At 38.1% G+C, this 24,916-nt stretch overlaps 1 protein-coding gene across 1 annotated transcript; it reads right to left on the reverse strand.

The window, feature by feature from the left end:
* Nucleotides 1-10,919: 10,919 nt before the first annotated feature.
* On the reverse strand, nucleotides 10,920-18,069 carry ZNF214 (zinc finger protein 214). Its single transcript, XM_037066998.1, is given in 5 exon segments — nucleotides 10,920-11,712; nucleotides 11,715-12,853; nucleotides 13,980-14,138; nucleotides 16,588-16,676; nucleotides 17,831-18,069. Coding segments are annotated over 5 exon segments (1,947 nt in total). The 5' UTR covers nucleotides 17,839-18,069; the 3' UTR covers nucleotides 10,920-11,160.
* Between the last annotated feature and the right edge of the window lie 6,847 nt (nucleotides 18,070-24,916).

Below are 24,916 nucleotides of genomic sequence, written 5' to 3' on the forward strand. Positions count from 1 at the left end.
AATATCATTAATACTATAATGATTCAACACAGTGTTTGGCTCACAGTAAATGTTAAAAAATCATAGCCATCAATTATTATAATGTACCAAAGAAGAAGGCTGACTCAGCAACTAACAACCCACATGTATCAAAAGCGATCAATTCTCGTTTTAGGGAGGAAGAATTCCTCAACTGCATGCTCAGGTTTTCTGAGAGTCAAACCTATGATTCTATGAAAGAAATTTCAGCACCAGAATTCATCATAAATACAGTGAACACTTTTAAACAGGGATAGGTCCTACCCTGCCTACCATCATTTAGTTTAATATATTTTCAATTGTAAAATGGTTTGACATTTTTTCAAAAGAGTCTTGCCTTTACTTTTCCTATTCTTTAACTAGAAAAGAAAGGTAATGATTCTTGGAAGCCTATTCAAAGATAAATATAAACTATGGGAAAATCCATTGAAAAATCTTGTGGTAATAAATACTCTAAAAAATCTGGATGTTTGTGTTTATGTACATGAATGTAGTCTTATCAAGTATAGCAGATACCAGACCAAAGGAATCATAAACAACCTAGCAAAAAATAACATTGGGGTTTGCTCACCAGCTGTCTGACCATCTCAAGGTGAGTACCGATTGTCAGGTGCCCTACTGGGAGACAACAGGAGAGCTGTTGGGGCGGGGGTTGCCCACTAAGAGGTAAAACCAAAGATCTGCTCTGATACTAGTATGTGCAGATCATAGAGGCAACCAAGTCATAGGAAAAGAGGGCAGTGGTTGAGGGAAGAAAGAGAAGAGGCTATCAGAATTTTAAGCTTCAAAGAATAAGAATTTTCTTTACATCTTGGTGGATGGAAAGTGGTAACATCTCAATGGTTTGACTTCTGAATGAAGAAATATATATATATATATATTTATTTTTGGAATCTAGAAATTTAAATGTTATGCATCAGGTGCTATTTACTTGGCTGTTTGATTCCAAGATAATTTGTGTTCACTATTTACTAGGTAATGCATACATGGAGAGAGAACGCTGACATGAGGACTACCATGTACATGACTTGCTTGATGCTGTTTTAAAATTTTGTCAGCTTCATTATGAATATAGTAATTATTAAAATAGAGTGCTACAGTTTAAAGAGGAAGGGAATTTTTCAGTTTTCCCTTCCTGTGAATCAGTTTTCATATAAAAGCAACTGAAAATATTTCTGAATGGGACATGTAAAAATTTAAATGGACACTCTGCTCCTAAACCCCCAATTCTAAAATAAAAAAAAAATTCACTCTGTATTTAGAATCATTTGAAGATGTGTGAAGTTATAGTGATGATGTCTTCAACAACATCCATCCTTAAACATTTATAGTATGTCAACACAGGGCTGGAGTCTAGAGACACTCCAGGAATTAATATCTCAACATCACACAAGGTGGCAGGTACCAGACAGATGATGTGGAGGCACAAGATTCCAGAGACCCGATTTGCCAGTTTAAATCCCCAGCGTGGGGGCAAGATATGCGAGATGACTGAAACTGCATTTCGGGATGGAGAAAAACCACTATTAACGTAAGCCCTGGCTGTGAGGAGCTCCTTGTCCTTCACTTCTTTCCCGTGCACCCCTTGCAGGGAAGGGCAGACCACGAAGACGGGGAAAGAAGAAAGAAGTCTAGGGGGCAGTCCCCTCTTCTTAGATCATCGATCTTCAAGATGCACGTCTACAAATGCGTAGCTCTGGCATATTAATAAAAAGGAATCAAGTGTAACCCCTCCGCTCACCCACGGAGGCCCAATTTGGGAGGACAGGTCAGGCAGGAAGGTTCGAAAATCTGCCATTGCGCCTATAGTCGAGCCCACCCCTGGGGAAATCCTACACCAGGTACCCTCAGGAGCTCAACCTAGCCTACCAGCCCCTCCCCCGTGGGGAGGGGCACGCCCGGCCACCGGAAGTGTAGTCCCGTGGGCGGGGTCTGCGTGGTAGATTTGGGCGCAGACCGTCTTCCTGAGGGAGCGCAGCGGCGTTCCGCCCGCAGGGTAGCTTCTTGGGTTCTAGTTTCCGGTGTGCTCTGCGGTACGGGAATACGCCGGGTAACCTTTAGGTCTTTTGGGCTTCTCTTCAATTGATATTGGAAGTGTGGGGTAATCGGTAGTCCCCAGCACCGAGAAAAACGCTTGCCGCTTGGTGCTTGAAGACGTGGTGAGATTTCCCGCCGGGCCTCTCAGCTTGGTGTCTTGGGGCTAACAGTGAACCTTTCAAGCCAGATTTTCTCCGTATGTAGAGTACATTTAGTAGTAGGACCTTTCCTGAAGGTGAAACGAGGGTGAAATGAGAATGACAACAAGCTTTTGAGAGATAAAAGATAAAGGGACCTTAGGAATCCCATTATTTCAACCCCTTTGGTTTACATCTAAGAATACTTAATTTAAGCTCAGAGAGGTCAAATGATTATCTTAACTTAATACATCAATAAAAGATAAAAGGCCAATAGGTTCTGAAGATATTTCAGCTATTGTGCTTTTCACTGCTGACCAGGAAACTTTCTCAAAGTCGTTAAAGTTCTAATTCATTTGCTGAGTAATTTGAATGTTTGGTGAAAGACACCTGCACGCCTGGCAGTCTGTATGTATTCTGAATTCTAGGGCCTGAGAAGATGAACAAAAATACACCCTTATGTTACCTTTTAGACAGATTGAATAATTTTCCAGCCTCTGCAGAATCTAGTACAATAATCAATATATATTAGGATTTAATCAATTAATTTGGCAGGCATATCTGACAAGATCTGCCTAATACGTGGCCCACTAGGACTGCTGACGACAGTCTGCATCACTCCCAGTTTTTATTAACTCAATGATTATAAGTTTGTTGGCATTAGGTAGAGATACACTCTGTCTTCATAAAAACTGATCTGAGCTCCGGTAGCCTCGCTTTTAACCACTAGGCCGTACTTATTCTTAAGACTGCGTATTTTACTCACTCTGCTTTGAAGCACATTTGCCCACCTTCACACACACACACCCACCCCCCCAAATACATACACACACTTGTCTCAATTTATCCTGGACTAAAATTAGAACTACTACTCTGAAAAGTCTCCCCTGACTTCTCTCCAAGGTTGGGCTTGACCTGTCCCATGGCACAATCTCAGCTTTATATTATCCGGGTGAAAAAACTTTAGGAGTAGCTCAACCCCAACATGAAATCATTAACCTGGACAGATTGATTTCACTTGCGTTCTACTATACAAGTTTTCCCTTTTGTCAACCACAAGCAATTTCTCTTTGTAAAGTATTCTGGCCTTCTTTCTATCTACTAAAATACTATTAAAAATCCAGTTTTAAAACTACTTTCTGATATATTCAGCATACTCAGAATATACTCAAAATTTGATGATTTCTTCTATCTCCACTGTTAAGACTGTGTAAATACTTCATCCTTCTTAGGGTTTACTGTAGTGCCTCCTCATTAGAATACTACCATCAGTCAGTTCTTAACACAGCACTGAGTGAGCCTGTTAAAATTTAAACTTAGATCATGTCACTTAAAACCCTCCAATGGGTTTTCATACTACATTTAACTTAGGTTTTTAGTGAATATATTTTCCAAATTTACTCTGGTGAGCACACTAATAAGAAAAAAAATTTTAAAGGACACTGTCTCCTGCTATCAAAACTCACTGATACCACCTTAATTGTCTACTGAGTGGTTTGGTGATCTCCATTCTTGCTCATTCTCTTCCCCTAACTCTCCAACATACCCAGTCTCCACAGTGTTGTTAAAGTCATCTTTTTAAAATGATAGTGTTGCTCCTTCATTTATGCTCCATTCATGTTTTTCCATGACCTTCATGGAAAATCTTAGCTTGGTTCAGGAAGTCCTTCATGATCTGTCCTCTAACCTCTCCTGCTTTTCCACTTTGTACCCCAACAGTGCTGACGTACTTGTAGCTAACTGTATACATCATAAAATCTCATCCCATTTCTTTCCACGAGATACATCCTTTGCCTCTTATCTTTTAACCTAGTAATTGAATATAGAAAACTATCATTAAAATTACCTAGTAGGAAACTTCATACATAATGACATATGGCTTTTCACCTCATGGTATAAAATGAAAAGACTAAACCCCTGATAACAGAGGTAATTATAATAACGACCTACAATGGAATATCATGCTGTTTTAAATGTTATATGCAAAAAGGTGATTTTTATTTTTTATGAAGATAAGACACCAATAAAAATACTGAAAAGCTTGAAGAAAATAAAGATAACCACAATTCATCGTATCAAAGAGACATACTAATAATATTTTTTAACATACCCAATACTTTCCCCAGGGAAATAATCATATAAATATATAAGTAGAATCTTACCCCATATGCAGTTCTATATTTTATACTTTTAGTACCATAAGTGTAGTCTTATTAAAATATTCTTGGAAAATGTTTTAATGACTATATAACATCATATAAATGCATCAGAATTTATTTGATCTTCTATTTGGGGGAGAAGGCAACAAAATATATTGCAATAAATGAATGTTCATTTCTCATGTGTGTTCTAATGGAGTTTAGAGTGCTTGACCCAAACCCACCACTTTCTGGGGAAACCTATTTGAACATCAGTCCGCAACAACCATGATATATACCTTATCACCACCCCTGAGCATATCTTAAGGGACCAGAATGAAAATCTGATACAAAAATAGCCAGTCCAAAGGCTTACCAGTAACCTGGAGGATAGCCTGGCCTCAAAGGCTTGTCCAGAAGTAGTAATATAATTTGACTCAATCATCTTCCCCCATTCAGAAATCTGAATAGTGACCCAGAAGGAAGTTACAAGTTAGTGGTTGGTGACAGAATCGAAAAAATATATATTCAGGCATTGTTGGGAACTGCCTTGCCTGGTTTGAGAAGCTGTAACCTCCCCACCCCCTCCCATGGCTAAGGCTGAGTAAACAGACCTGGGGACCTTAAGCCACTAAGGAGACAATGCTTATCTCCCTGGCAGGGGTGCCGCCTGTGTCCCCTTTTATTTCACCTTGCTTGGCCAAGGGTGGATGACTGGTTAGCCAATGACAGTAAGATTCCTCAAGGGAAGGACAACCTAATACAGGCATGGTCATGAATGGGCACTCAGGGAAGGACTTAGGGGGCTATAGAAAAAGGGGGTGATGACCCTTGCTCCTAGGCTTTAATGTAGCCCGAGTCCTCATTCTGCAAGAAGTCTGCAAGAAGTCTCCTAATCTCTTAGTTGCCTTACTTCCCCTGTCTGACTTAAGCCTGAAAGAATGCTGGAGTTGGGTTTGGCCCTGCTGGGAAGGGCCCCGGGGCAATCAGGCCTAAGAAAGAATGCATAAAATCCTGTGAAGTTTTGTTAAGAATGCCATCGATTTTCTGATAAGGGTCTAAGCACAAAATGAGTTTGTTTCCCAGTCTTACACCCTGTAGCCAACTGGCCCTGACACAGAATAAGCCCTAGTAGTTCTTTGAATGCTATCTATTGTTTGATCCTTACTGCCTGACAATGACTGATGAGCTTTACCTATATTCCTGGGCAAATTGAACCCAATATAAACCCACTGAGGAAAAGGCTCCTGGCCCTTCTCCTTTGATAGATCAACCACCTTTCATCCCCAAGCAGATCATGTCTTGGTAGACTTATTCTCATCTGTGGCAGATGGTGGGTTGGGGGGAGCCTCTGTGGGTGGAGCAAGGCATGTGATGGCAATTATAAGCATACATAGAGTGAGTAAACAGAAGGAGATCAGTCTGTAGAGAGAAAGGAGGGTATCTAAAGAGAAATAAATTCTTGAAAGAGAACCTCATTGTCTGGCTTTGTAGAGCAAGTTCCCCTATTGAATTGAAGCTTCTGTCCTTGGATTTTTTAGAAATGAGATTTTAAAGCATAATGTTGCATAACTCTATTTTATAATGAGATAACCTAAGTGGATCTCTGTTCTTTGGGAATACAAGTTCACTAACAGTGTGTTGTTGGGAATTGCTCTGCCTGGTTTCAGGAGCTGTAAACCCCCCATAGATAAGGATGAGTGAGCAACCTCCGGAATGTGAGCCACAAGGAGACAGAGCTTGTCTCTGGTAGCAAACACTGCCTCTGCTTCATCCCCTGTCCCCAAAGTATGATCAGAGACAGACGAGACTTGTCAGAGGAGGGGCAACCTAGGCCAGACACGATCACTTGGGAGGCCTTCATGGAAGGACTCGGGGCTGCAACAAAGAGGGAGTGATGGACCCTCGCCCCCTGGTTATTCTGACATAGCCCAGGTCCCCATATCCTCTGGGACAAGTACTGCCTGGCTTTAATCCACTTAAGCCTGAAAACCTGTGATGGAAGAGGCAGTGCAGCCCTTTGCCTGGCTAGAGCAGGATGGAGGCTGATCTAGCATAAGAAAGAATTCCTAACAATCCTATGAAGTCTGCTTTGCTAAAAATGTTTTTAGTTAAATGATAAAGGCCCAGGCAGAAAATGAGTTTGTTTTCCCAAAGTTCTGTAGCCTTTTAGCTGATAGACCCTGACTTAGAAGAAGCCCTAATGGTTCTTTGTATACTATCTACTGTTTACTGCCTGACAATGATTAATAAGTTGTACCTGAACTCCTGTGCAAAAATAAATAAATAAATAAATAAAACCCTGTCTAGGCAAGGGTCAGCACACTCCCCTTGAGAGAGTTGCCAGGCTGCTATGAGGCACCCCCCTGCCCTGAGGGAGTAGCTGTGCCGTCCCTTTTCCTCCACAGGACTCACTAGTGCATGTGAATTTTTCTCATGTCTCATCCATGACACCTCGGGCACTATGAGCCAGTGCATGGGTCTGTGTAGCTCAGTTTCCAAGTATATATGGATAGATATGAACTCACTGTACGAAAGAGTGGCAACAATTTTAAGGCTCATAATTTGCCAAATAGCTTTCTAAAAAAATCTATATCAATTTATGGTACTCTCACTGAAAATAGCTGTTATAAGTTTTAATAAAAGTGGCATTTCACTGCTTTAATCTGTTGATATCCTTTGCCATTTTTTACTAGATGACCATCTATTAAAATTTCTAAAAATTCATAACTGTCACAATCATGACAAATATTTTTCCTATTGTTGCCTGAGTTTCATATGTTCTTAACCTACAGTTTAAAGAAGTTTATGTGGTCAGATTTGTAGGTATTGCCTTTGGGTTTCTCCATTTTACCTGACTCAAAAAATGCATGTGTGTGTGTTTTCAACTATTAAAAAACCCACTTTAGTGATTTGGGGTTCTTTTAGATTTTATTTTATTTATTTATTTTCTTTTAAAAATTCTTTTTAAGTATATTTTATTGATTATGCTATTACAGTTGTCCCAATTTTTTCTCCCCTTTATCTCCCCTCTGCCCTGCACTGCCACACCCACCAGCATTCTCCTCCTCACCCCCGGAGTTCATGTGCATGGGTTGTACATATAAGTTCTTTGGCTTCTCTATTCTAAAGTGGTAGAACCTCTTTTTTTAAAAAAGTGAAATCTTGTGCTTATCTTATATACAAATAATATAAATATGGAATTAAAGTTTTGGTTTTGTTTCTGATACATGAGCCTTCATGAAACCACACAGAGGTTCTTGGAACATAACTTAAAAACTTGTGAATGTGTGTATGTATATGTGTGTGTGTGTGTATGTTGTAAGTCATGAAGTGAGAACCTAATTTTATTTTTCATGGAAGAAATAATTTCCCCAGTACTATTTATTGAATAATCCTTTTCCCAGTCATTGAGCTTTATTATATGTAAAGTATATAACCATATGTAGTAAATATGTTATATAATCCACATGTTGGTCTATTTCTAAACTTAGTAATTTTCTGAACATTTTTTCAAATGTACAATAAAGTTCTCTACTTTTTTAACTTCAATATATCATTTATTGTATGTTAAGACAAGCATATTAATCTTTCCTATAATCATTTCTGCCATTCTCCAATGTCTATTAAAAGATTTTGGAATCTCTTTATTTCAAATGTCATTGAGGTTTTGAAGAGATCTGAAATAAATCAATAAATTTACTTAGGAACATTCCCTCTAAAAACAAATAAGACCTCTATTTGAGTTCTCTTTTAATTTCAGTTGTGTTTTGTTTTTCATTATTTTCATTCTACATTTTTGTTCCTTGTGAAGACAGTGTAGTGTTTTTATAAACCACATTTTTCTACCCATTATATTTTCTGATTATTGCAAGAGTTTAAGAAACTATTGTTTTTTGTATTTTTTTCCCACCTTAATGGGTTGAATTAGTTCATTTTAATTTAATTAAGACATATTGTAGACAATCCTTTATGTCTGCCTAATAAACCTTAGATTGTTCTTTTTTATTAATAAATCAATCTTGAACAGTTAATCAATTTATCATTTTGCTTTAATCTTTTAAATAGCATATAAGTACATTTTTAACACGACTAAGGGTTTCAAAACTTTTAAATGGAAGATTTAACCTATTTTGATACATTTGGATTTCTCTCTCTTGATCCATGTTCTCTACTTTTCCTTTTTTGTGAGGAGGGGCATCTTGTTTTGGGAATTTTTTTTTCTGTCTTCTGCTATATGGACTGAATATTCTTTGATTTTTACTTTCTCCTGTCTTGAAGGTATATTTTAGTTTTATTAGTTGCAGGTTCTAACATCATAAAAAATATATTCACTAGACCTTTATTTCTTGATTAAAGTCAAGAAGCAAATGTAGTGAGTCCTGCTACTTAAGATCAGATACATAGCACACTTCCTTTTGCTGTCCTTTCCCCATAAGGTTGCTGGATTTAGCAGGTAAAACCACAGCATGCCTAGGTAAAATTGAATTTCATATAAACAAACAATCTCTTAGCCTCAGTTCCATGCAGTATTTGGAACATACTTAAACTAAAAAATTATTCATGTATCTCTGAAATTCAAACTTAACTGTTCCACCCAAACTTTATATATAACCTGCTTTTATACTTAGCATTTGTATATTAAATATTTTTTAAGATTTTCTTTATTTTTAGAAAGAGGGGAGGGGAAGGAGAGAAACATCAATGTGTGGTTGCCTGTCATGCTAACCCCCCACCGGAGACCCTGCCCACAACCCATGCATGTGCCCTAGACTTATAATCGAACTGGTGATCCTTTGGTTTACAAGACAGCACTCAATCTACTGAGTCACCCAGCCAGAGCTGTATATTAAATATTTTCTTACACAACTATTTAACATTTCTTAAGTTTTATAAACAAATTATTCAGACTTAATGGCACGTTTATTTAATATTAGGGCTCATCACCAGTCCTTTATTATCCTGGCCACTTTCTTGAGCTGTTTAGAAAAAAGGCACATGTATGTTTTCTATTTTTTGGTTTATAGCTGATTTGTTACCTGCACATATAAAAGACAATGTTGTTAATTAAGAAAACTGTAGATGATAACATATTTTTTTTAATCTCACAATTCCAAAGGTGTTGTTCCATTGTCTTTTGACATTTGCTATTGCCAAAGTCTTTATCCATCCTCCCTTTTTAATTTTGTAGAATTTTTCTTTCTGCAATACTTGTTTTCCCCAGAAATTTAGTGAGCAAATGCCTTTAGCTCAGAAACAACTTCTTTGATCATTGATTCTATTCCAAGTGTTCTTTTATCTTCCTTAGAAACACTTTTAATTCTTATATTGGAATCTCCATTCTCTGTGCTTCATCTTTTCTCTCATTGTTCCCAATTCATTATCAATTATACATTTAAAATCATCCCATTTATTCATTACAGTGCTTGATATTCTGCAGTGTCAATTCTGCTCCTTATTGCCTTTTACTTTGATACAGTGTTTTAAATTTCCCTGTAGTCCTTCAATTTTACATTTTTCTCATCTTGAAAGTTTTTCTATACAATCGATTTCTACTCGTTTTATTGATTTCAAGTTTTGTCATCCTATTGAGGACAGCAATTTTTAAAATTTTCTTTAGAAAACCAAAATAGCTCATTTTTAGGGCAATGGAGTTCTAAGTCTTTACAATTATATTCCTTTCTTCGGTACTGCAATTTCCTCTTATTTCCCTAAGCAGGTCTACTTAATTGTTTTCTTGGGAAGTGATATCCTAAAAAATAAATACATCTTGTGTGTGTGTGTGTGTGTGTGTATAGTATGCATGTGTGTGTATATAGTTAGGTTTTGTGTATACGTATTTAAGTATTGTGTATTCCTGTTGAGTCTACTCCATGTTTACAATGGCAAATTCTCTCCTTATTTAATTAGCTTGAGTTAATATTTACACATAGGTCTGAGATCAACTCTGCTTCTAGCAGATATTTCTCTATTACTACTCTATTCTACTGAGATTAAATTAAATTCTATGGTTTGAATTTCTTAATTCTCAACCAATGACAGTATCATTAGTTTCTAACATTCACTTCTATCAGCTTTTGTCCACATCTTACTTGGAGAACTAAATCTTGTTATTTCTTGTTACTTGGTGTCTGAACCTATGAATGTGGAAAACTGGGGAAAGGAATGGGTGAGAGTGCTTTGTGCTAACCCCAAAGTGCAGCATGCCTGCACCCAAAGGATGATTCCTGAGTTCTGGTTGACAGATTTAATATCTTGATATCCTATGTAACATAAAGGGGTGATACAGTGTTTTCATATATGTTGTCAAAAGTAATTAAATTTTACTTGCCCCATATTAATTCTTCCACATTTCAGCAACAGGCTACTAGTCTGAGTTTCAAGTTTTGTTTGTTTTCATTTTTTTCTGTGGTTTCCTAGAGACTTTATAGGAGAGTCAAGATGCTATTTCATAGATAGTTAGCCAATTTCAATGAAACCAAAATATAAGTAAATGTTTTGAAGTGTTATCACACAGCATGACTTCATGCACATATAAATGAATAGAAAAAAGGACTAGAATGAAACAGGATGAATTTTCACCCTAAGTCTCTTATATATTTTGTAGTACATATAATGATATTTATAGTAGAAAAAGAAAAATACACTTTAATTTTAAATATATAGGAATCTAAGAATATCCTCTTGAAGCAAATGATTTTTAGTGGTTGTTAGGGGAAACTGTAAATGTTGTGTGGGATTACTTGGGTTATTTATAGAATTTTTTCCCAGCAGCATTTATTGGGCTTAAGGTTAAGCTGTGATTAAAGCTGTAAACCAAATGAACAGAATTATAAGTTTTTTCTGTGATTATTGTAAAGATGTGAATTCTGATCAAACCTCCTATAATAATCATGGCATTTATGGGATTTCTCTCCTGTGTGGACTTTTTGATGAATTCGAAGAGCTGAGCTATGACTGAAACCCTTACCACACTTAGCACATTGATAAGGCTTCTCTCCTGTGTGGACTCTCTGATGAATGTGAAGATTAGAGCTATGACTAAAGCCCTTTCCACAGTCATCACACTTACAGGGTTTTTCTCCTGTATGGACTCTCTGATGAATGAGAAGATGTGACTGCTGACTAAACCCCTTGCCACACTGTTCACATTTATAGGGTTTCTCTCCAGTATGTACTCTTTGATGAGTGTGAAGCTTTGAACTCTTGCTAAAGCCCTTCCCACATTCATGACAAGTATAGGGCTTCTCCCCCATATGGACCCTCTGATGAATGCGAAGATCTGAGCTGTGACTAAAGTCCTTCCCACAGTTGTTACATTTGTAAGGCTTCTCTCCTGTATGCACTCTCTGATGAATCTGAAGGTTTGAACACTGGGTAAAAAGCCCTTACCACAGTCATCACATTTATAGGACTTCTCTCCTGTGTGGACCAACTGATGAATTCGAAGATTTGAGCTCTGACTGAAGCCCTTTCCACACTTATCACATTTATATGGTTTCTCTCCAGTGTGGACTCCCTGATGAACATGAAGTACTGAACTCCGACTAAAACTCTTGCCGCACTGATTGCACTTAAAAGGCTTCTCTCCTATGTGAAGTCTCTGGTGAATGTGAAGCAATGAATTTCTACTGAGGTCCTTACCTCACTCAAGTTTATAGAGTTTCCCTTCTGTGTGGACTCTTTGATGACTGTGCAGACTAGAGGTCTGACTGAAGCCCTTACCACACACACTACACACATAAGGAATCTTCCCTGTGTGGACTCTCTGATGGAAGTGAACACCTATGCTCTGACTAAAGTTACTGTCAGCTTCACCACATCTGCAGAGCTTCTTACCTATGTGGGTCCTCCCATGTCTGTATAGGTCTGATCCCTGAGAGAAACATGCTGTGCCAACGGAGCACTGGTGAAACTTTTCTCCATATTGATTTCTCTTGTGGAAAACACATTGTGAGTTCCAATAACAAATCTCCTTACATTTATTACATCCACAGTATTTCTCTTCCATGGAATCTTTCAGTAGGTCATTTTGGCATATCTTCTCAATGTACTCTGAAAGACCTTCCTCTTTTGGGATATAAGAATGCTGAACGATGAACTTCTGTTCTTTTTCAGTGGAGAGATTTTTCCTGGATATGCCAATACAGTATCTGCTTCCTTGAAAACCATGTGGATCACTTATATAGATTTCTCTACCATTGTCTTGAGTGTGTTTTGTGTCAAAGGATTGCCAAGGTATAAACTTTGTATGTTTTAAGTTCCTGGGACTTTTGCCTTTGAAAGTCAGTTCATAATTACCATAACCTGGCACTTGTTTGGAGAGCACTAACCACTGTTCACAGTGGGAACGTTCTTGCTGCTTTAGGTCTTTCGAATCTATCCCTTGAATGGTTCCCACATAGTTCTGGTGCTCATATGTCTGAGGGCTAACATTTCTCCAACCTTGCCAGCAAGAAAGATTTTCATGTTCTAAATATCTGAGTCTTTCTTTTTGGGGCTTGTAGCTGTCCTTCCAGTTTCCTAGGAGAATAAACAGATAACCCAGTGGTGATATAAAGGCTGTGTTTAAATATTTATAAGTACTTCAATCAATGACCTTCAGAATTATAGGAATATATGTGTAGGTGGGAGTGGGAGAGAAGGGTTATGAGTTAGCTGCTCCATATTTGGGTTTGAAATTCATTGTTTTGTTCATGCATATATGTATTTGTTCACTCACTTATTCATTCCACAACATATCTTGAGCATCTACTACCTACCAGGTACTCTTAGAAGTAAAACAGTAAGGCCAACTGCTTCATGGAAATAGTCTTTAAGAGGAGATTTAATTAGATTATTTGGAGCATTATTTTAAGAAATGAAATACTGTTCCTATTTTTCTGTTCTCAGATGATGTCATGGATTTCTAAAAACAATGGTTGCGTTAACTCTCTATGTTATCTACATCTTTCAGTGTCCCCCTTCCACACTGACTTCAGGCTTGGCAATACAGTTAGCTTCAGTCAGTGGGACAATAGCAAAAGTGATATAAGCAGAGACTTGAAAAGTTGAAAAGTGCTTGTGCATTGCTGCTTGTCCTCTGTCTTTCTGGTTTTGAAAATACTGTGGCCACCAGCATGTAAATGAGCCCAGGCTAGCCTGCTTGAAGAAGGGCATGTATTCTACCCATACCCATTATTCCCACTGATGCTGACCTACTGCCAAATGTCATGCTGTCTAACTTAACCTTAGACCATCCATCCCCAACCAAGTCACTCTATGTTAGTCATTCCATCTAACTAATCAGAATCATAAAAAATAATGGGGTAGTTTGGGGTAATTTGGTATACAGCAAAAACTAAGCTATTCAAATAGTACAAAGTAAGAACAAATTTAGAACCACACAAAAGTGATAATAGTTTGTGGAGATCTATGCTTTAAGTGCAATCCAGAAAGTAAGTAAGGATAACAATCACAAATTCCTATTAATTACATAGCCTAGGTGTCTTGAAAGATGTCTTGCTTTGATTAACTTCTATTTGTCATCTGATTTAAGACCCATTTTTAAGACTATTTCTCCTCAATACAATACCTAGATAAATAACCAAAATACTCAACAAAACTGATCCCAGGAGAAACTATTCCCTAAGAGCTGGGATAAATTTACCTACTGACATGACATTTGTGTAGTTCTCCCACATGACTTCTCTGTAGAGCTTTTTTTGAGAAAAATCCAGAAATTTCCACTCCTCCCAAGTAAAAATAACAGTCACATCTTCAAATGTTACTGACATCTGGTCAAACATCAGGCTTTCCAGGAAGAAATCTAAGTGAGAAAATAGGCAAAGAAAAAGACATTCATCAGGTTACAAGTGGCAAATCAAATAGAAAAAGAATTTCAATAATGAAGAAAAACAAAAAAGATAAGAGGAGACATAATAATAGTAGTCAAATGGCTAAATAACATTTCTAGTCACTCAATGCTATCACCAGCATAAGAAACATTTATATAGCATTTGTCTGAAAATTTTGCAAATATTTCAAATAAGTGCTTCACATATATTTCAAGTAATCCTCACAGCAGTCCAATCTTGTAGAAACCATTACCTCCATTTTACAAATTAATAAACAATGGCTGTAAAAGGTAAGTAAATTCTTAAGATGCATGCCTACATAATGAAACATTAATCACAAATAACTCAAAAATGAGAAAATTCAGGGCTCTTTTATGTTTATTACAGGTTAAAAATTTTAAAGATAAATTTACTTCAACATAAATGAATGTATAAATAAAATTTAAAAATTGGAACGCTCAGAAACCCAGATTCCAGGACTGAGAAACTGGTGTCAGTGTGGAAAATAAATGAACTTATGGGTCCCTCATTTTGTAAAAAGCACAGAAAAATAAAAATCCAACATTATGCTAAAGAAGCCATTGACAAGAGAATATATACATTGATTCCATTTTTAAAATGTTCAAAAATAGGCAAACTAGCCCTGGCTGGTATAGCTCAATGGATTGAGTGTGGGCTATGAGCTAAAGGGTCACTGGTTCAATTCCCAGTCAAGGCACATGCCTGCGCTGTGGGCTAGGCCAGGTCCCCAGTGGGGGCCATGTGAGACACAATCACACATTGATGTTTCTCTCCCTCTCTTTCTCCGTCCCTTCCCTTCTCTGTAAAAATAAATAAATTAAATCTTTTTAAAAAGTAGGCAAACTAAATGATTTTGCTTACAGAAGCAGATGTAGGTAGTTAACAGTATTTTAAAAAGCTAAGGAATAATAAACAGAAGACTTAAGATAGCAGTTGCCTCTAGGAGAGAGAGGGAATGAAACTGGAATCATCAGGAGACTTTGAAAAGTATTTGCTGGTCTAGATGGTGGGTGTCCATGTATTGTATTTTAAATTGTACATATGTTTTAATATAGTCTTTTGCATTATGTAACACATCACAATAAAATTTCAAATTACTCAACATATAAAGTCCAATCACATAATTTAGAAAAAGAGTTTAGACATATAAATAATAATCAGGGGGATGGGGTGGGGTGGAGGGATTGAGAAAAAGGACTCGCAGACATGAACAACAGTGTGGTAATTGCTGGGGGGAGGGGGTGTAAGGGGGGGACTAAATGGTAATGGGAAAAATACAATAAAGATTAAATAAATAAATAATTACTTTTACAATAACATTTACGATAGTAATTTAAAAATGTAGTTTTAAAACTTAACAAAAACACTTAAAACCTATATAAAAATAGCTTCAGAATTTAGAAATACTCCATCATCTTAGAGAAACAAATATAATTTCATTCCCACCAAACCTATCTATATATTTAATGGGCTCCCAATCAAATGTAGTACTAAAAAGCTGGGAGGGAGGGTGTATCTGACAAACTAATTTGAAGTGCTTCCATGGAAAAAAGAAAAATTGTGAAAAAGGAATAATGGGGAGAGACTAATCCAATGGTATATTAAAACTTTAATAAGACCTCTGTAATTATATCACAGGCTTGACATAGGAATAGAGAAGAAAATCAATGAAAAACACTAAAAATCTGGAAATGGACTCAAATATAGCAATGAATTCTAAACATGATAAAGGTGATATCAAATTCTTGAGGGAAAAATGACTTATTTAAATAATGATACCATTTGGCAAAAAAAATTAAGCTAGATTACCTGCCTTAGTTCTTATGTCATAGTGACTAGAAACTTATATCAGATATGCATTTTAAATAATAGCAACTAATTGTTATTTCTATTTGTTAAGAACTATGCTGTTTGTTGTTTTTTTTAATATTCATTTATTTATTTTTAGAGAGAGGGGAAGGGAAGGAGAGAGGGGGAAAAACATCAGTTTTTCCTCTCATCAATGTGGTTGCCTCTCACATGCCCCCCACTGCACACCCTGGGGACCTGGCCTACAACTCAGGCATGTGCCCTAACTGGGAATTGAACCAGCAACCTTTTGGTTCACAAGCCAGCACTCAGTCCACTGAGCCACACCAGCCAGGGTTTGTACTAAGTTTTTTACACATTTGATCTCATTTTACCTTCTTAAAGATTCTATATGGCAGGTTCTATTTTCCCAGTTCAGATAAGACTGTTTAAGTAACTGAATCTAGTTACTTCTAGACTTTGGAAGCAAGGGAGGAACATACAGTATTTTATTTTATCTGGTCCATCCATTCCCTGACCACTTCCACTACTCCCACTATCCATGGAGAATTCAGAGGCATTTTATAAATAAGAAAAGACAATCCCACTCACCTAGGATCAGACAATGAGGTAAATAGTGAACATTCCTTCCTACTTTGTGCTCTTCTTTTGGGTAAGGGCAGAGTGTTGAGGATGCTGAGCTGAGGAGAAGAAAGGAGGAATGAAAGACTAGGCATGATTTAAAATTCCCAAACCCACTACAATCCCCACATACTAATGGGATATAACCCTAAGTGCCCTGCATAGAGGTCAGAAAAAGCCCAAGAATATTTCTGTCCCCTTTTAAGGACCAAGAGAGCTGTGAGGATCAGCACCCAAGAGTACCTTATTTCTGACCCTCTAGAAACTTGAAAGGTACAGTGCTACTTTGAGCATGAAAGAAGTTTGATCTCCTAGTTTAATCCAGGGGTTCCCAACGTGAACAAGGCGGGAGAGCAAAGCTCTCCCGAGCTCCATTCCCCTTCCACGAAACCCGTCCCCGGTGCCAAAAGGTTTGGGAACCGCTGGTTTAGTTCCTCTATATAATTTAACCTCTTGAGCCTCAAGGCTTTCCTCTTTTATTATTAACAAGAACGATAAAAATTGTTCTAATTGCTTGCTGATAGAAATAATAGCAGAGTAGTTACACAGTTTCCATTGTTTGTTTTTCTTATTTTTTTTATCAGTTAAAAAGTGCCCCCCCCAAAAAAAAGTCCATTACTCTTCCCTACTTGTTACAACAGTAATACTGGATTTACTACCAGAGCACCCAGAGTCTTTGAAAAGGATCCCCGATCCTGATCACAGTCTCAGCTCCTGTCGACAACCACTTGTGGAACTTTGGGAAGAACCAAACTTGTAGACCTCCCAAGGCCTCACTTTCCTCTCCTGTAAAATGGAGGCATGAGCCTTGGCCACACCAGTCCTGCCTTGCTGATCACAGGTCCCTGGGGAAAATGATAAAAGAGTCCTCTTTCTTTCTCGAGAAAAACCACTCATGGGTGTCTCAAGAGCGGGACGGGTTTGGGCACCCCAACACACCAAGGGCTGCCCGAGTGTCTGGATGCAGACATACAAATGGTTCTCAAGGAGCGGGATCTGCGGGTCTCAGGGCCACGATCTGCACAGCTTCTGCTCCTGCAGCCAAGACCTGCGCAGTCTCCGTTCAGCTTCCAGTCCCTCGACCCTCCCAACACCCCTCATCCCGACACCCCGGGGGTAAAGCCTAAACTGGCTTTGGCCTTGTCTCTCCTTCCCCTTAGTCAGTTTTAACAATCGCAGTGTGGGACAGAGAGGGTGGCAGTAAAGAACCCACCTACGCATTGTCTCCTGGATTTCTAAGCCTGACCCGCCTCTCGGCCTGACTCTCCCTTTTCTGCTACTCCTTCTTCAGTCACAGCTCTCCCCGACCTTGTCGGCTTCTGGCTCGGTGCTCCCGAGAGTCACTTACGAAGCCTCTGAGGGGGCCCGACCAAATCCCTCCGACTACAAACAATGGACACAGCCCAGCTAGACAGCACCAAAGCCGCAGGCCCGGGGTAGACAGCCGGAGCGTTTCCGTGGAGACGGGAGCGGCCGGGAAAGCGAGCGCAGGAGAACGTGGCTCCTGATTGGCAAGAAAGATCGAGGTGCAGCCCAGCCCTCTGAGTGAGGAATGGGGTCCCAGCCACCCCCAGATTCTGGAGAAATAGCATTCTTCTAGGTCCTTCTAGGGCCCCTGGGAACCGGGGCGGGGCTGGAAGTTTTGGGAATGAGCACCCGGCCACAGAGAATTGTGGGACCTTTACAACCTGCAAGTGCGGAACCCCATCAGGAACCTGGGAAGCCCCTTGTCGTCAGGTCGCCTTTGGGGACTGAGCGTAGTAACTCCCGTCCTCTCGCACCTTCGGCATAATGGACCCCCCATTAGCTCTGGCCACAGCACTATCCCTAAACTCGAGATGGGAGTCACGCAACCGCGAGAAAGACCTTTCAAATTCCACTTTTTCGTTGCCGGGGACCGGCTTCCCTCCAGGGTCAGATTGCGGTTTCCTGTCTCTCCTCTTTCGGCGAATTCCTGTTTTCCTCCGGTGATTCCAGGCAGAGACGGGAAAAGCTAAGGGGGGGACCGAGGTGGATGCGTGGGAAGGAACCTTTTCTCCGTGTCCTGAGAACAGCAGAGACCCAAGCATCTGCTCTTGTTATCTAGTTGTGTTATCTTAGGAAAATGTTTTCATTTCCTTAAGCACTGCCCCTCAAATTTGGGCTGGATCTGTAGTATTCAACGAGTTAGTAGGTGAGGAACCTTTATCAGGGGAGTCTTTTAAAAGCAAGGGACTCCTTGGATTCTAATCTGACTATACCACTTACTGGTGACGTGACCTTGGCTGAATGACTTAACCTTTTGGTGTCAGCGTCCCCACCCACCGTTAAAGAGGAATAATAACAGTAACCATTTCACAGGCTTGCTGTTAGAATGAACTGAGTTAGTGTAGTCAAAATGCTTTAGTCCCCCACACATAGGAAATATTCTATAAATGTTAACTATGTATAAACTGTCCACTGTTTAGCAGGAGTCAGTGATCCTGGACCTACCCCTCTCATGCCCACTTCAAAATGAGCCCCTGAATTTCTTACCAAGAGTACAATTTGAAAATCGCTGTGTGGACCTGTCCCTGGCTTAAACATTCAAGATAATATAGCATAGCGTTTAAGAGCTTGGGCTTTTCGGTCAAACAAAACTCACTTTAAAACCCTTCATTGTTACCCCTTAGATGATTTTGGGTAAGTTAATCTTTTCTCCTCAGTTTTCTCATCTGTAAGATGAAGATATTAATGTTTGTAAATAGTTATAGTTGAGAAAATCCTGAATGCACAGACATTAACCAATAAGGTGGACTCCTCTGCCAGGCTGCTTCCAACCAGTAAAATATCAGTCCTGACTGTTAAAGAATAAGTGAGATAATCCATGTAATTTGCTTTTTCAGTATTCCTGACACATGAAAACATTAAATGTTAGCTGTTGATGTCATTATTTACTTTATAGTCTCATTTTCATTTATTTTCTTAATCCTCACCTGAGGATATAGTTATTGACTTGACAGAGACAGAAAGAGAGAGAGAGACTGGTTGGCTGCCTCCTGTATGTGTCTGGAGTGGGGATGGAACCAGCAACCTAAGATATGTGTCCTGATGGGAATCAAATCTGAGTCATTTGGGTCTACAGGAAGACAATGTAACCAACTGAGGCCCCAGCCAGGACTTATTTTATAGTCTCATTTTTAAAGTGTGATTTGAGACTAAACTATTGTGTATCAGAGGATCTCAGAGGTGTAATTGAGTCCCCTGGACTTTGAGCTTTTGGAACTTATTTTGATTTGATTGTGGAACCCAGAGTTTTGTTTCAAACAACTGATTGTTTGCTAATTAATTAAAAACAGTAATCCTTAAGATCTTTCACCCCAGACACACTAATAATGCCAAGGTTGGGATATACTGGGGGAACATGGAGCTTTTCATGTAAATGAAAGTAAACAGGTCTCCTATTTCATAAGGTCATTCATAGAATAGGGCAGTAGCTCTCTGTTAGAATTAGATGTGGATCATGGAGGAGATTGTCAGAAAGGGCTTACTAATGAGCCCTTTTATTTCCTGTTCTAGCTCTCTACTTCTCCTAAACATAGAGATGGGGATTATAGGGGGAAAGCTTGCGGTTGGAGCACTGGTTTAGAGACATGATGTTGGACTTCCCTCTCTACATCCATAATTACTGGTTAGATAAAAACGAGGAGAACAGCATCAGAGCCTAGGTGTGAGAACTTGAAAGTTGCCACTTCAAGAAATGCTTTCTTGAAAGGAGGCTGGATCTCAGGTCTTTGAATCCCTTAGAACAGTGGTCCCCAACCTCCAGGCTGCAGACTGGTACTGTTCGAGGCCCGTCAGGAATGGGGCTGCACAGCAGGAGTAATGGTACACAGTAATGGTTTTGAATCATCCTGAAATCATCGTTCCCCACCACAGTCTGTGGAAAAATTGTCTTCCACAAAACTGGTTCCTGGTGCCAAAAAGATTAGGGACCACAGCCTTAGGAGGCTTACATAAATTTACGGGGTTCTTTGACTTTCAAGAAGCCAAGAAGATGATGAACACGTAGGTTGACTGTTCCTTGTGGGGTCTGAGATATAAGGTGACTAGGGAGAAAGATGGTATATCCAGGTGCCTCATTTGGAAAGTGGCAGTCTTCATGCTTCCATTCAATAGCATTGGTAAAGACCTCTTGCTTCTTTGTCTTCCCCAAACTGTGGGATTGCTGCCACTGAAAATATTCCATTAAGCAGACCTGAACCTCAATGAACTTACAAAGACAAAACTAAGGAATCCAGTTACCAGATGGAAAGTGATGAGTAGAAACAAACAGAATGTGCATCTAGGGAATATAACAGCTAGAACAACAGATTATGGTATTAATAGCAAAGAAGAGTATCATTATAGCATGAAGACTTTTTGGAGTTTAAATATAAAGATATAGTTTTAAAAATAAATTTTAAATTTAGAGGATATCTGTATTTATATCTATATGTATTTTCTAATGAAGCAATTTAGCAATTGAATTGGAAATGGTCACTTTTGAGACCCAAGTATTGGGTTGCCCAAAATGTCTTTACGATTTCTTATGTAAAATATAGGACATATTTTTCATTTTCACCAATAACTTTATTTATCTGGATATTTTAAATATGTCAGTTATCTCCTGCTATTGGCTTCTAGTGGTAGAGGCCAGGAGTGCTGCTGCACATCTTCCCATGTATAAGACAGCCCCATAGCAAGAATTACTTAGCCAAAATGTCAGTAGTACCAAGAAACTTCCCAAACTACTTTTTTAAAAAAATATTTTATTTATTTATCTTTAGAGGGGACGGGAAGGAGAGAAGGAGAGAAATATCAATGTATGGTTGCCTCTCGTGAGTCCCCTGCTGGGAACTGGCCTGCAACCCAGGCACGTGCCCTGACTGGGAATCGAACCGTGATCGTGTGGTTCGCAGGCCTGCGCTCAATCCACTGAGCTACACCAGCCAGGGCCCAAACTACTTTTGACACATACAGTCAGTTACAGCATCTTCACCATATACTGCACAAATAATGTTTTTGCATTGAGTTATGTTTTCACCTTTCTTAAAATAATAAAGTATAATACACCCAAAATGTTGTGTATCCTCTTCCAGCTTCAATATTAAAATGTCTGCACAAAAATTCACCAATTTTAATAATTTTTTTTAAAAGTGCATGGTGATATGATAACTGTCACAATATAATCCAACAAAATTGTTTTGAATGAAGTTAAAGACAACTAAGCACTACTAGAGCCATTGTATGTAAAAAAACAAACAAAATTTTTTGCCAACCCAATACTGGATGATGTAAAGAAATACCTCAAAGCACAGAGGAAAAAGACACAGATGCAAATCTTGAAGAAAAAAGATAACAGATTGAAAGATAGACCTTTGAGACCTAATATGCATACAAACACAAAAGTTCCAGAAGGCAAAAAAAAAAAGAAGAAGAAGAAGAAAGAAAGAAAAGATACAAGTGAAGAAATAAATGAAAAACAAAATAATAGAACTTTCTCTAAGTTGGAAAAATATTTTAAAGGACTGAATCTGCAGATCTAAAGAACTCATGATATTTCAGTCTGGATTAATGAGTAGATTTAGGGAACTGATCTGCTTGGTGTGGTGAATGTAGCCCAGCTCTATCAGAAAACAGAGAGGCGTGAGTTGGCACACAGGAAGCCAAACCCATGTTCGGCTTTCCTGTGGGAAACCAGGCCTGCATTATATCTAGGCTGCTTTGAGGTTTGCTTTAGGTAAAACTCCCTCACCCTAAATTGAGGCAGAAAATGTTTACTGCATCTCTTTAAAGTAACTTTCTGAAATATGTGCTAAACCTCCCAAGTATGGAGTGTAACCTGTTCAACCACTCTTCCCCTGGATCGGCAACATCCTTCTCTTTGAAGTAATTAGCAAAATCCTTTCCTTTGTTATCTGTAAAAGGTAATCACCTACAGTGAAACTGTGCATAGTAAATGAGGGCCATCCTCCATGTAAAGTACCCACAAAAGCTTATTCAGGCAGGGGTCGGGCCCCTCTCTCTCACTGAGTGTGGCTGGGCAGTCCCTTTTTCTCTACAGGACTTCTATAGTCTGTGTGAATTTGTTTGTCACAGACACAACCCATGGACACCATGGGCTGGAGTCCATATCAAGTAGAGACTCACACTAGGCATATACAGATATAATTCCTAGAAACTAAGGATGAAACTCAAACTTTCAGGCAGAAAGTACAAGAAAGCTAAAAAAAATGATATTCGACTTCTCATTTGTAATGTGGGAAGCTAGAAAACTGTTACATAACAACTATAGACTAGTAAAATACAAGGGTGGCAACCTATCAGCCAAAATATAGAAACCTGTTCTGGTGAAACAAATATTTGAGGATTTGCAGGAATTCAGTCTATATCATTTAGGTCTCCCCCATCTGAAGAATCAACACAAGAAAGGACTAAACAAATAGCAAATAAGCTAAAAACAGAAATAACTCAGAAAAATCATGAGAAAGGAAACAGAGGAAGTCATGACGCAAAATAAATAAGACATATAAGGTAATATATAAAGAATGCAATAAATGATCAGTCATTACACTGAAGGTGAATAGATTAAGTTTTCTTATCTAAAGGCAGAAAATCCAGCCCTATGCTGTTTACAAGAACCACCTATGCAGTTAGTCAAAGAGCTACCAGGAAAGCAAAAAGAGAAGAAATGTCAATATTGAGAAGCAAATTGAAAGTTAATTCAAGAATCAAGAGAGAGATGAACTTTATATATTGATAAAAGACAATTTATGAAGTATAATAGTATTAAACCTGCTAAATACACAGGGCAAAATTGTATAAATTTGAGAACTCAATTTAAAAATACAGTTCTGTAGGAAAATTTAATACATTTGTGTCAGAATTAGATCTAGGAGACAAAAAACAAAATAATAAGGCCATGCTGAAGTCAAATAGTATAATTAAAAATCTTGATTTAAGAGGTATATAGAAACATATATCCTGATTTTAAAGCACACATTTCTGTGTCCCTAGAAAATTAACAAAAACTAATTATAAGCTTTGTCATCCTCATCTTCAGCTGATGAATGTGCTTGTAATTGCCCTTATTAACATTGTACCATATTAGTATAGTTTTATGAGGAGACAACTTTAAGATTTTTCTGAGATGCCTTTTGCTACTAGTAACTATTAATTTAAAAGATTTGCATTTTCCATTTATTATTTAATCATTTTTAGAAAAAGAAGGTCTAAAAAATGACTTTTAGCAAAAGTAATAGAGAAGAGACAAAACAGAATTTTTTATAAGAATAATGCAATTAGGAGCAAATGATACTCCCCACAAGGGCTGCTTTCCATGGAAGAGCTAAATCAAAAGGAAAAAGAAGCCAAAAAATGCATTCAAATGTATGATATTGTAAAATTTAAGTGTTTGTGTAAAATTAAATATGGTCAAATATATGTAAATTAAAATGAAAACTATTTAATTCATTTTTTAAGGTGCAGTTTGGGATTTTCAGCTTCTAAAATTAAGTCTCAGTTTTTTATTTTTATTAAATAAATATGTTCCAGTTTATGGTTTCATAAGCATGTTAAAAATGGTTTTAGAACCAAAACCTGTAACATTAATAGCTTTCAAAGATGTATGTATGTACTGTGAGCATAATATTCAGTTCATTACTTCAATGGCTATTATATAAGCATTTAAAATAGTTGTCTGGAGCCCAAACCAAGAGAGTTTACCTTGTTTTTTTATTTCTACACTATTGGTTATTCTTTTGAGTTAATTTTTACATGAATTTTATAGCTGTATTTTTCACACCATAAGACACACCTAGGTTTTAAGGGAGGAAAATAGAAAAAAATTTTTGAAGCAAAAAATGTGGTAAAATATTTAATAACATAAATAACATAATATTTCACCAATGTAAATGTAAACAAAACTCAACAGCAGCATTAACAACCATTATTCCTCCCAAATTTGGGGGGGGGGGCGCGGTGGAGGGAGTGCATCTTATAGTCCAAAAATACATTAATCTACGGTTCTGATTTCCAACTGTGATTGAGATTACCAGATCCATCTTGCTAATTAGCATGCCTGAGCCCTTAGTATCAGTTGTCTAAAGGATACAGTTGTTTAATGCCGATGAATACTGGCTCCTACTCCTCCAATAAGGCTTACAGCTCTCTATGAAGATTACAGCTGGAGAAATGCTACTTTGAACAAGATTGTGGACAACTCTTGAATCTCCCAAATCTTGGAGCTATGTCAATTGGAAAAGGTCTTTGGAATGGATTACCCTGAGAAAAAAGAAGC

The sequence above is a fragment of the Sturnira hondurensis genome, unplaced genomic scaffold, assembly GCF_014824575.4.
Source record: "Sturnira hondurensis isolate 20B ecotype Veracruz unplaced genomic scaffold, ASM1482457v3 Scaffold0016915, whole genome shotgun sequence".
In the NCBI taxonomy this organism is placed as follows: domain Eukaryota; kingdom Metazoa; phylum Chordata; class Mammalia; order Chiroptera; family Phyllostomidae; genus Sturnira; species Sturnira hondurensis.